Source organism: Amblyraja radiata, chromosome X, assembly GCF_010909765.2.
Source record: "Amblyraja radiata isolate CabotCenter1 chromosome X, sAmbRad1.1.pri, whole genome shotgun sequence".
NCBI classification, from domain to species: Eukaryota; Metazoa; Chordata; class Chondrichthyes; order Rajiformes; family Rajidae; genus Amblyraja; species Amblyraja radiata.
In genome coordinates, this window is record NC_045999.1 from 7029137 (window position 1) to 7043039 (window position 13903).

Here is a 13903-nt window from a genome sequence, read left to right on the forward strand (position 1 = left end):
CACTAGGGACAATTTACAATTTACAGAGGCCAAATAACCTACAAACCTGTACTTTTTCCTTGGCCTCCTCCACTGCCAGGGCAAGGCCAAACACAACTTGAGGAACAGCACCACATATTACGCCTCAGTAGTCTCTAACCCAAAGGCATGTACTCCATGCCTACCCCACATCCCGTATGTTGGAGTGTGTGGGACGAAACCAAAACTCCATCGAAAACCTACATGGTCACAGGTACAAACTTTGTACAAACAGCACCTGTTGTCAGGATCGAACCCGGGTCTCTAGTGCTGTAAGACAGCAACTCTACTGCTGCACTCAGCCGGTGGGAGAGGGTTGCGTTTTTAAAATAAGAAATTCAACATGGAGATGGGCCTCAGGTGAGCAGAAATGCTAATTGATTACTCAGCACCACTTATGATCGGTTAGTGTCGACTGGGGTCCACGTTCATCTAAAAATACAACACTTGAAACATCATCTTGTTGCAAATGCTCATGTTCACCATCAGTATTTCAAATTATGGTTTCAAGCATTTCAAAATAGGGAGAATAAAGCAACAATGAAATGGAAGGCAAAGACCACAAAATAACATATCCCACTGAGAAATGAGTGCAATGGGTTTTTACAGAAGAGGAATTAAACCCATGAGAGGAACTAAATATTTGGAAATTGATACAGAAATTAAACTTGTTCATTGTAAATGTGCACCAGATCCTTCAGCGTTACATGCTTATCTCTTTATAGATGCTGACAGGCCATCCACGTGGTGTTTTATTGAAGCAACACAGTGTCATCAATCCTCCCTCAGCAATAATAGGAAGGAGGTCCCCCCCCCCCCCCACCCCTCACAAAACCACAGCTGACAAGAATTATTTCTGCATGGTTTGATGTTGATGATCATCATGCCAGCCCATTTGAAACAAAAGTGCTCATGGAAAATTTATATTAGTTACATACAACAGATGCCAAACACACAAACAGAAAACTCTACAGCTCAGGTTACCAATGCCAACAGATCTTCATGGCATCCTAACTGAACTTTCATCCATCAGTCAGGCAAGGGGGCAAGCTGTTCTCAATATTGAAATAGGATTGACCAAAAGCATCAGGCAGCATAGTATCAAAGGTATTTTATTGGTCACATTCACATACACCTAGGTGTAGTGAAGTGAAATGCTTCTTGCCATTTTGCAGCACATAAAGAAGGAATACAGACATAACATTAATAAGAGTTTTAAACATAAAGAACATCCCCCCACAATGGTTCCCATTATGAGGGAAGGCACAAAGTCCAGTCCCCAACCCCAGTTCACCCATAGTCGGGCCTATTGAGGCCTCCACAGTTGCCTCTACGGAGGCCCGATGTTCCTGGCCGTTCTCGCCGGGTGATGTTGCTCCGGCGTTGGGAGAGTCCTCTCAGCGGCCTGGGAACCCTGGAACGGCCGCTTCCGTACTGGAGGCCGCGGCTTCCGAAGCCAACAAGGCCGCGCCGGTTGGAGCTCCACAACTGGCGATCTCATCTAGAGATCCCAGGCTCCCGGTGTAAAGTTCAGCGCCGCCGCCCGCAGCTGGTCGCTCCACAGTCCCGCAGCTCCGCGATGATTTCCTCAGCGATCTTCAGCTCACCAGAGCTCCAGCGCGGCGACCCGGGCAAGGCATCGCCCGTTCCGCGATAGCGCTCCAGCACTGTGCCGCCGCCGAAGCCGAGGTTCTGGGCGGTTTAGAGGTATAGTCCTGGAATCTGGCTCTTCGGCCCACCAGGTCCACGTTGACCAGTGATCATCAGTATACTGGTCACATCCTACACCAAGGACAATTTACAGAAGCCATTTAACTTGCGGGTCTTTAGGATGTGGGAGGAAACCGGAACATCCGGAGAAAACCAGACGGCTACAGGGAGAACATACAAACTCTGTACAGACAGCACCTGTAGTCAGGATTGAACCCGGGTTTCTAGTGCTGTAAGGCACCAACTCTACCGCTGTACCACTTTGCTGCCCCAAATGTAATGTCTGTACTTGAGGCCGACATTTTATCTTGAGACTGCAGTTGGAAATCCCTTCATGAAGGGAGTGATTTCAGTGATAATCAACCAGAGTACAGGCAGGATAAATAATTTCATAGCTCTAGGGCCATGAGCTTCAGGATTACGGATAAACTTTATCACAATTGTATTTATACCAATGGAACAACATGCTTGCAGAGTATTCCATAACAGATGGCACTGAATCCAAACACAGCATCCACTTGGTGTTGTATGTACTGTAGTATAAACATTACACTAATGGCTGAGTTTTGATGGTATCTCATTGTTTTGCGCATAGCTGTGCTCATGTCACTGACCTGATGGCCCTAAACCATGCAGTGAGCACCACCAATAAACTGTTTTCAATCAGTGAAAATCTTTTGTGCAAAATGAACCTTCCATGTTCAAAGGTTACAGCCAATCCCAGAAACTCAAGTTTGCAAATTCATGGCTCATGATCCATAGAAACATAGAAAATAGGTGCAGGACAGGCCATTCGACCCTTCGAGCCAGCACCGCCATTCAATATGATCATGGCCGATCACCCAAAATCAGTACCCTGTTCCTGCTTTCTCCCCATATCCCTTGATTCCATTAGCCCCAAGAGCTATATCTAACTCAAAAGGCAGACAGGATTGTTCACGGAAACATTAGGCTTAAAACAGCCAGAATTAAAAGGCACAGCATGGTTTTCATTTTCTACGCCCAGATGGGACTCGGGAATCTTTTCTGAAAATTGTTGGCTTAGGACAGTGTTAAAGGCCTGTCCCACTTTCACGACCTAATTCACAACCTTTTTTATCATCAGGCTAGAAAAACGCCCCGACCTACTTGATGCCATGAGTACCTACGACAAGCATCACGGCCTGCTACGACCTCGTGACGACCACGCTGCGAGTACGAGTCAAGGGCAAACTCGGCAGAGGTGGTGAATTAAGTCGTGAAAGTGGAACAAGCCCTTAACAATGTCAATAAAGAGGGGGATAAAAACTTTGGCAAATGGCATAACACATTTGTACCTCGTATTTCTGATGAAGACAGATACCTTAGAGAAAACTAACCTTGCCCTCCAGGGTACATGCACCTGAACGCTCTTCCAAGCTCTTCAGCTTGCACCCTCCCTGCGGGTGTCAGCTCACCACCCCATTTCAGCACCAGAAGCAAGGATGGGTCCTCCCTCCTCGAATCTGTAACAAAACCGCACACACCAAAATGGCATGAATAGCATTTAGCACAATTCCACATTGAAGTCAGATTAAAAAGTCAGATTAAAAAAAGTTAGGGATAGCAAAAAAAAAAGACATTTTGGCCAAGGCAGCATTTATTGCCCATGCCAGCTTGGACAATGAGGCCTGCTGGCTCATTTCAGCAAGCAGCCAAGAAAGAGTCAAACACATTGCTGAAGGTCTGAAATCACTTCTTTTTTACAAAAACGTATGCACTCTTCAATAAAAACAAAAAAAATCCAATCTTTTTTGGTCGCCATTATGACCTACATTAAATTCTAGATTATTTTAAACTAGATTTAAATTCCCAGCTGCCACGCTGGCGTTTAAAGAAATTCTGCATTGTTAATCAAGGCTAGATTACCATACACCAATGTAACCAACTACACCTGCATGGGTTTGGTCCTTGGCTTGTAATATTAACTGCACCAATTGGGAAACAGAACAGCTGAAATTGGTCTCAGAATCCATGGATCGGCAGAATTATGTAGGTTTCGCACTCTAGACACCACCTGGTGATGTGTAATTCAGAATTGTGACTTTTTGACCGAGGATTTACATGAGATACCTTCCACAGGATTTACATGAGATACCTTCCAGCAGTGAGAATTAATTGAAGGTACACAAAAGTGCTGGAGAAACTCAGCGGGTGCAGCAGCATCTATGGAGCGAAGGAAATAGGCAACGTTTCGGGCCGAAACCCTTCTTCAGACCTTCGATTTTCGATTTTGTGTACCTTCGATTTTCCAGCATCTGCAGTTCCTTCTTAAAATCAGTGAGAATTAGTTGGTAGTTAATCTACTGTGAACACTCAGCTTCATTAAGGAGGGGGGGGGGGGGTGAAGCAAAGTTCTGCTCCAGAGACAACAATGTAATTCAAGAGAAAGACAAGGAACTGCAGATGCTGGAATCTTGAGTACAAGACAAAGTGCTCGAGTAACTCGGCAGGTCAGACAGCATATTTTAATGGAATGGACAGGTGATGTATCAGGTCAGGACCCTTATTCAGACTAACTGTAGTAGGGCAAAAAAGTTTGAAAAGAAAGTGGGCAAGGCAAAGCCTGGCTAGTGATGGTTGATACAGGGGAGAGGGGCAATTGATTGGCTGATAGGTGATCAAAGGCTAGAGAAGCATCGGATATCATCTGAAGAAGGGTCTCAACCTGAAACGTCACCCATTCTTTTTCTCCAGAGATGCTGACTGTCCCGCTGAGTTACTCCAGCATTTTGTGTATGTCATTCCCAGAGTTGATTTGTAAATGTGCAATTCAAGCTACTTCTCCCTCCCAATGGGGAGGGCCACATTAACAACGGTGTTATATCTCAGTGAAGACAATAAACAGAATATTACTTCTCAGATCGACCTACAATTGTACATTCCATACCTTCCTCTTCACTGGATGTCTTGGGCTGTCCATGTGGCAAATATGTTATTTGTACTTTCCTATTTATTCCAGAGAAATGGCCATACCTGCAACAGAAATGGCACATTAATAGAGAACTTTGGGAATTCAGTGGTCAGTCGGCCTCAGAAAGAGTTTGATAAAGTAGAGTAGGTCTTTAAATACTGGGCCACCAACTAAACAGGACAGGGTGGTTCATGGAAGGGACCCAACATCTTCCAATCATCAGATGTCAGCTGAAGCCTTGTTCCAAGTCTATATTATCAAACAGTAACTTCAAGATGTGCAAGTTGAAGTTTGCAAAAATAGACACAAGCCAAGATATTAATGCAGTGAAACCTTGGTAACATCCATAATGTAAACATTGCCTGGACCTCTTTCTTCTCCTCCCCCCCACCCCCCCTCTCTCCTAACACTCAGACTTACATTTCCAGCACAGTCTTCAGCTGTTCCAACTTGGATTTCTTCTCCTCAATTTCACAGTCATTATGTTGCCCGAGTTCAGCTAAAAGTTCACGACTAATGTCTAGAACTTCCTGCGGGGACCAAGAGAGAATCAGGTCTGAAGATATATCAGGCAGCTCGGGTATCATCGCAAGACAGTTCACTTTAACCATTGAAGTGCAACATTGGAATGTTCCAGTGTATATGCTCCTGTGTCATTTAAGCTCCACAGCCTGACCCCCCTCTCCATTGTGCACAATGGAAGGTGGTTATTGGAAACACAAGAAACTGCAGATGATGGAATCTTGCGCAAAAATCAAAGTGCTGGAGGATTTGAGTTCTTCCAGCTGTTTTTTGAGCAGGTGGTTACTGTCCACTGTAGGCACAGCTTTGTCAGTGGTGATAATGCACTAATCTGCATTATATCATCATATGAAGTGATATTTTTGTGACAGTACACTCAGTAAGACATACTGGCACTTCTAACAATGTGTCTTGTTTCATTTTCCAGCCACATGATACAATTATTCATTAATCACACATGCACGGAATTTGTTTACGAAAAAAGCACTGGCCATATGTATTTAAGCAATAAATCACAGGCTGCTGATTTCACAATAGGATGAAAATGTTTGTAAAATGTAAAAAAGTCTCGATGATAAACACAGCAGGCTCTTTCAACAAAGAGAAGCAGACAACCGATTAAGTAGTACTGTACAGGGAGACTTAAGAGATTGTACTGACAGTCTAAGAAACAAACTCAAAATTTTCTGCTGTTGCAAACTCGGCATCAACAAAGGGTGCAGATGTAGGTTGGGGAAGAGGCAAGGTGTCGGTCATCATTTTTCTTGCAGCGAAGATGAACATGTGCTATGTGAATAAACTACCTGAACAATCCTGTACTTTACTTCTTGGTTCCATATCACTGGGAACAACATTCAGCTGCACAAGAAAGTCCCGAGGCCAGAGAAGATGGGCACATAAGCCCCAGGGCTCAGTGGGAGCAGTAGGGAGCATCAAGACGCAGCCATTTTACACATTAGATTCCCGAGAGCTGGGTGTACCTGGAAGATGTTTTCTGTGAGCAGCCAGCCTGCTACTGGAACAATCAAGGGCTGATGCTGCTTACAGTGGGGTTCCCTAAAGGGCAATATTTGAAAATTATTTAGCTGAGAACTTTCTCATACCTGAAGTTGTTTCGGTTTCTTAAGTTTCAGCTTTCCAGTCTTGTATCCGTCATATTTCGCAAACAAGTCAAAGAACCTAGGAGGAAACAAAAATGTAAGGTATTAGTTTAGAGACAGATAAAGACTTCAGCTCAGTGTGGGAAATTTAACTTAATGAAAGTAGTGTGTGTCGCAGTCGAGATCACTTTTCCTCTCTGGACCAGAATAAAACATATTTGCAAAAAGCCATAACAAATAAAAGGGACAAACTGCAAACAGGAGGCCAAATGTTTCATTGAACTTGTCTCTTCAAACAGGACTAACAAGAGAAGATACAAGAATACACACTGTTAAATTTGACTAAGACTTCTTATTTTAAACTGTCCATAACTGTGCACTGAGCTAATAAATCAGCATTTCTTCTCCTAAATGCCACTCAATTTCATAGGCTTTTAATTTACAAATAGGTTTGAATGAAGGCACTTTATATCATTTAACTTTATTTTTATCCTGTCACATCCACATTTACTGAAAAGCAAAACACTGCAGATGCTGGAAATCCGAGATAAAACCAGAAAATACTGGAGGTATCCAGCAGGTCATGCAGCTTCTGTGGAGACAGGCAAAGTTAATATTTCAGGACATTAACTTAGTACCCCTCTCCATACAATTTGCCCGACCGAGTAACACTAGCATTTTCTGCTTTTGTTACGACATCTAGCTGTTTCTTGTGTCCAGGTCTCTCCCATTCTCGCTGCAAAATGCATTCCAGCTGGATTCACGATCTTCAATGAAGAAATTTCTCCTCATCAGAGACTAAATTGGACAATCCTTATTTTGAAACTGTTCCTGATTGTTCTTGGTATCCCCACTGGGGAAATATCCTCCCAGCCCTATCAATCTCACTGAAGCTAGCACATTTCAATAAACTCACACCTCATTCTGTTGGACTCAAATTAGGCACAACCTCTTCATATATCAATCCGCATCCCAAGGAATTAACCCAGTGAATCATCTCTCTGTCTCTAACTATGTCCTTCAAAGTGTGGAGACCACATCCAAGCAAATTACTCCAAGTATGAAGAAGGGTTTCGGCCACAAACGTTGCCTATTTCCTTCGCTCCATAGATGCCGCTTCACAGGCTGAGTTTCTCCAGCATTTTTGTCTACCTTCGATTTTCCAGCATCTGCAGTTCCTTCTTAAACAAATTACTCCAAGTGTTGTCTTACCAATGCACAGCGAAGTAGCATCAAAACTCTTTACAAAGTTTTATACTCGAAAGCTTTACAATAAAGGACAAGACATCACTAAATGTCTATGTTTACGGCATACCAACCCTTCCCGATTCATGTATTACATCCTCCAGAAATGTTTGCACCACATTCTGCAGTCTTACACCATTCAATTAATAACTTCCTTTTTCTATTTTCCTTCCAAAGTGCAAAATGTCACATTGTCCTGGTTTAAACTCCAGTTGCCAACTTTCTGCTCACTCACTTTACCTTTATCTCTTGCGAAATGCATTCACTTCACAACTTGCTCACCCACCTATTTTTGCATCATCAGCAAGTTTGGCGATAACCTACTCTATTGTAGCATCATAGAACACACACACAACACAGACACATGCTCATCGGTCCATGTTAACCAAGTTGGAATATGTTTGCCTGCATTTTGCCCATAGCCCTCTAAACCCTCCCTATTCATTTATCTGTCCAATGTCTTTTATTGATTAGATTTGGTCACCACATCAATAACAGATTATGGATAATTGAGCATTGATTCCAGGCATCCCACGTTACTGATAAACCAGTGCAAAAAAAGACCCATTTATCCCAGTTCTCTATTTTCTGTAGTTACTCTTCTCCCATCTACATCAAATTGTAACCCTATCTCATGTACAACCTTTCATTCGCCACCTTACTAAATGGCCGCTGAAAAGCCAAATATCATTAGTGCCTGGTTCACCTTTATCCACCCCGTTCGTTTTACCTTCAAAGTGCATCTAGGTGCAGGTGACAATAAATTAACTAGTGAACTAAAGGCTTGTAGCAAATAGGTCAAATCTTCTGATTGTCTTACGTGGTTTGTTTTTTAAATGTCCTGTTAGTTCCTTAATAGTGGATTCCAGCATTTGCCTACTATCAGGCTCATGGCCCATTCCTTCTCTCCAGAGATGCTGCCTGTCCCGCTGATTTATTCCAGCATTTTGTGTCTATTTATGGATCTGTTTCCTGCTCTCTGTCTCCCTCCTTTATTGAACAGTGGCATTACACACATTTGTTCCGGTATTTCCATACACAATATCCCTCAAAACCTTATCTCCCACTCTTACTCTTCAAGCCTTTCGTTCACTGGTTAATGTATTGTCACCTGCGCCTAGATGTAGTGGTACAATTATACACAAGGGAAAGAGTGCAATGGTTGTAAAGTAAAAATAATAGCAGATTTCTTCTGAGACAGTTCACAAGAATCACCACATCTCTGGTGCCTTTGAATATCAAGTTCTTAAAAATAGTTTTATCTTGGCCTAAAAGGCCCACTGCCGTGGCAGCGACCAGTCTCTGAGCCTACTCGCTGGAGTTTAGAAGGATGGGGTGGAGGGGGAAAGAATGTCACTGAAACCTACCAGATAATGAAAGGTTTCGATATAGTGGACGTACAAAGGATGTTCCCAGTAATGGGAGAGCCTAGGGCCACAGGGCACCGCCTCAACAATATGACATACCTTTAGAATGGAAATGAGGAGGCATTTTCTTTCGCCAGGGCATGGTGAATCTGTGGAATTCACTGGCACAGACTTGACTTGACGTGGAAGCCAAGACATTGGGAATTTTTAAAGTGGAGATTGATAGGTTCTGATAAGGGCGTCAAAGTTTACGGGGATAAGGCACGAGAATGGGGTTGAATGGAAAAAATAGTTTTGCCCTGATTGAAGAAGCGATGAGATAAATGCCTTAATCCTGCTCCTATGTCTTGTGGATGCATTGCATGAGTCAGTTCAGTTTGGAATAGAAATAACTGAGCATCGACAATTATGGTTTAGGTGGAATCGTGGTACTCGGCCAGCACTCTCATCTTTAAATCAGAAGATTTCAGGTTCGGAGACCGGAGAACAAAAATGCAGTGCAATGACGTCCGAGGGAGCTGTTGGAAATATTACACCAAGGCTCTGCTTGCTGTCTCAGGCAGATGTATAAACACCTGACAGCAATGTTTTGAAGAACAGGAGAATTCTCTTCAGTGCATTAGCCCATATTTAATCTTAAAAAATTATCTGGTCACCATCAGCCTGCTGTTTATAGGAGTTAGCTATGCAAGGTTGTCTGCCATGTTTCTCTACATTACAACAGTGAGCATGCAGCCAATCAGTGCTATTGAAGAAGTGTCATTTTAAAGTTTTGAAAGATAGTCATTGAGCTGTACAGCACGGAAACAAGTCCTTCAGCCCATGCTGTCCATGCCAACCAAGTTAGTATACGGGCTGGCCCCATTTGCCTGCATTTGGCCCATTGCCCTCTAAACCCTTCCTGTCCATAGATCTGTCCAAATGTCTTTTAAAAAGCATAATTGCATTTCTGTAACTTCCCTTGGCAGCTCATTCTAGATACAGACTACCCTCCGAGTGAAAAATGTCGCTCTTAAATCTCCTCATTCTCACTTTAAGCTGATATCCCCTATTGTAGAAATACCCACCCTGGATAGACGACTGTTAGCGTTCACGTCATTCATACTATAGAAATGCAAGTCTCTTACTTTATATCAGCAGTGATTACTATAAGCCACTTGGGGATAGCGCAGAGGCCTCCCAATGACATGCCAAGGACAGCATTAAGCCTTTCTTCTTCGCGCGAGAACAGAGTAAACACAATGCACGTGGTTAAGCCTCCTGCCAGCAGGTTCATTAGAAAATAGTGTCAAGTTTTGTTTTACCTAGTCAGTAACAAAATCCATCTGTGGACATCTTCATAAAAAACCCTTGTGCAGGAATAGTTCAGAGTCAAGAGACCATCAATTCAACACTTCTGGTCACCGTCACACAAGACAAAGGAGTCACAAAGTCTAAAGAAAATTCAATAAACATGATGACGTTTATAGGTCTGCTTTCCCTGGTTGATTGAGGTATATAAAAATTATGAAGAGTATAAATAGCGTAGACTGTAGGAAACATTTCCCCTCACTAGACGTTATTCCCTTCATCATGTATCTGTATATTGTGGACGGCTCGATTGTAATCATGTATAACCTTTCCGCTGACTGGTTAGCACACAACAAATGCTTTTCACGGTACGTCATTATGCCCGACAATAAACTAAACTATACATCAGAGGTAGATAAAACTATCAGATGTAGATTTAGGGTAAGGTGCAAGTAATTTAGAGAGGATTGGAGGGAGAATCTTTATCACTCAGAGAGAGGCAGACAGCAGAATGTACTGCTGGGGAGAGTGGTGGAAGCAAAATTGCTGACAGCACTCGAATCACCCAGGCATAGAGGAGCTACAGACCATAGGCAGGAGATTAGATTAATTATGGATGTGTGCCCATTGTCTAGTTTGGATGTGGTGAACAGAATGGTTGTTTCCATGCTGTCTGAATCTAGAACTTGTCATTTGGGGTTTTGAGGTCCCAAGAGATGATAGCCCATTTGTATGACCACCACACCACCTTCCCCCAAATGATTACTTTCTCAGCTATGTTGACTTTGAGGGAGAACATTATCAAGGACACATTGAAAACTCATTGCTCCATACTCCAAGAGTTTAATATCCATCCTCAGTGAAAGCACAGTCAAGATACTGACTTGATTATAATAGGTAGACAAAAATGCTGCAGAAACTCAGCGGGTGAGGCAGCATCTATGGAGCGAAGGAAATGGGCAAAGTTTTGGGTCGAGACCCTTCTTCAGACTAATGTGAGGGTTGGGGGGGGGGGGGGGGGGTGAGAAGAAGAAGAAAGGAAGAGGCAGAGACAGTGGGCTTAGGGAGAGCTGGGAAGGGGAGGAGAAAGCAGGGACTACCTGAAATTGCAGAAGTCAATGTTCATAACGCTGGGGTGTAAACTGCCCAAGCGAAATATGAGGTGCTGCTCCTCTAATTTATGGTGGGCCTCAATATTCCTTTGTGGCAGCCCTATATCCGCAATCTAGGGAGCGCAATAAGGTTTGAATGGGTAAGATGGCAGTGGAGGACGTCATTGGGTATTTTTAAGGCGGTGATTGACGGATACTTGATTAGTAAGGGTTATGGTAGGGCCGAAACATTGCCTATTTCCTTCGCTCCATAGATGCTGCCTCACCCGCTGAGTTTCTCCAGCACTTTTGTCTAAGATAGGCTTAACATCTCATTTAAAAAGAACTGCACCTCATACACGACAGGACCCTCCCCCCCCCCCCCCACCAGCGATTCACTGGGAGCATCAGCCTAGATGCTGTTCGAGAGCAGGAATTGAATCCATGACGTTGCCACCAGATGAGTGTGCACACATGGCCACAGCATGAAATTGAATATGTCAAGTTTCACCAAATGACCACAAATAAATTGATAGCTATGGTGCCCACTGAATGACCTTCCATTTCTGCTACTCTCCCCATCCACACAAAGCAGCCTCCCCCCAATGACTCCATCTACACCACACTGCCTCAGTCAAGAAGCCAGCGTACCCAAGGACCATTTTCACCTCGGTCATTCCCTCTTGTCGTCTCTCTCTCATCGGGGAGAAGATACTGAAGCTTGAAAATAAGTACCACCAGATTTAGGAACAGCTTCTTTCCTGCTGTTATCAGACTACCGAACAATGTTCTCTTCAGCTAGGATGTGGTCACAATCTCCCAACTTTCCTCATTGCGGATCCGGCACTTTCTCCGGAACTGCAATGGTACAATGCTGCAGTACTACAGTCTGCCCTCTGCTATTTTTCCCTTTGTATTACTTGTTGTTCTTGTGCCTGCCTTGATTGTACTCAAGTCTTGTACGATTTGACTGGATAGCACACAAACAAAGCCTTTCATTGCATCTCCGGCGCACATAACAATAGTAAACCCTCGTCAATCTGATCACTAACTTTGGGTGCATGACTTCCATCTTCATCTTCTGTTTGGGAGTTCGGTCTCCATGGCGAATGATTGCTATTACACAGCGTAGCTCCATCCTGCAAAAACACAATCAGTTTGCTTTGAACAAAGCACATTAAAAACATTTTAACAGGTACATTTGATAGGAAAGGTTTAAAGGGATATGGGCCAAATGCGGGCAAGCAGAACTAGTGTAGAAGGGGCATCTTGATTGGCAGGTTAGGCTGAAAGGTCTGTTTATGACTATGACTCCCTCTGGCTTTATATTTCACTCCTCTGTCTCCTTATCCGACACCCTTTTGTCTCCTTTTTATCTCAATTCTTTATCCACCCATCTGCCTCTTAACTTATTTTCCAGCTTTCGCCCGCTACTACAATCACGCTGAAGAAAGGTTTCAAACTGAAACAATGCCTATACCATGTTCTCCAGAGACACTGCCTGACTCGCTGAGTTACTCCAGTACTTTGTCTTTTTTTTTGTAAACCTGCATCTGCAGTTACTCATGTCTCCATAAACCGAGCAAAACCCAGTTTCCAAACTCACCGAAACCTGAAATATCCACACTCAGACCTCAACTCCAAGTAGGCAATAGCCAGACTGTCACCCGAACCATAACTCACAACCTCAAAACATTGCCTATCATTGTTGGAATACTCAAAATGCCTCCAACAATTACATTTGTTTTAAGAAGTAGTCAATTCTGTATTACATACAAACTTAGAACCAGTTTGAAAAAGAGCAAGGCAGTTATCCCTAGTCTTATGGCCATATTTATTCTGGGCCTATTCCATGCTGACTGACTCTAAAACACAACACAAAACAACATACATAAATGATAGAGCACTGTAGTGGTTGCAGCACAGTGGCGCAGCTGGTAGAGCCACTGTCTCACAATGCCAGAGTCCTGGGTTCGATCCTGACCTTGGGTGCTGTCTGCATTGAGTTTGCACATTGAGTTTGCCATGACCGCACGACTTTCCTCTCACTGCATTTCGTTGTCTCTGTATTGCACACTGACAATGACAATTAAAGTTTGAATCTGAATCTGAAGGGGCATGCAGCCCATTGTGCCCGTGTCCGTTGCTTAGCTCACCAGTAAATCTTGCTGCCTGTTCTTTCCCCACAACACTACTTCTCAAGTTCTTCTGATCGAGTCTTCTACAATGTCTTTTCAGACAGTGCATTTCTGATCACCACAATGTCCTTGCATTAAAGACTTACATATATGTCAGATATATCTTGTCCTGACCATTCTGCTGCTGGAAACAAGTTATTTTTTTAAACTTCTGAATGAACTTGGGCAGCATCTGTTGAAGAAGACTACCGTTTGGCGTCAGGACCCTTCAAAGCTCGAGTGGAAAAGAGATGGTTGGAAGAAAGAGGTGCTGGAAAGGGGTGGGGCAAGAACTGGCAAGTGATAGTTGGATCCATACAAGGAGGGATTGATTGCAGATGCAGCAGATGGGAGAGAGATGGGTAGAGAGCCACAAGGACTGGGGGTGACGTGGAGAAAACAAAATGGCTACAGATGGTGGAATCTGGTAAGAAAGGAGTGAGATATAGAA

The 13903-nt window shown here is 43.4% G+C and overlaps 1 protein-coding gene across 5 annotated transcripts in view; it reads right to left on the reverse strand.

The window, feature by feature from the left end:
• LOC116968289 (inositol hexakisphosphate and diphosphoinositol-pentakisphosphate kinase 2-like) overlaps positions 1 to 13903 on the reverse strand; it is a 142168-nt gene that overhangs the window by 79391 nt on the left and 48874 nt on the right. For all 5 annotated transcript variants that reach the window (XM_033015010.1, XM_033015008.1, XM_033015007.1 and 2 more), the window contains exons 11-15: positions 12328 to 12414; positions 6286 to 6361; positions 5081 to 5190; positions 4637 to 4722; positions 3087 to 3212 (exon numbers count right to left, since the gene is read on the reverse strand). In XM_033015010.1, the coding sequence (XP_032870901.1) occupies positions 3087 to 3212; positions 4637 to 4722; positions 5081 to 5190; positions 6286 to 6361; positions 12328 to 12414 (485 nt within the window). The remainder of the gene's footprint in view (positions 1 to 3086; positions 3213 to 4636; positions 4723 to 5080; positions 5191 to 6285; positions 6362 to 12327; positions 12415 to 13903) is intronic.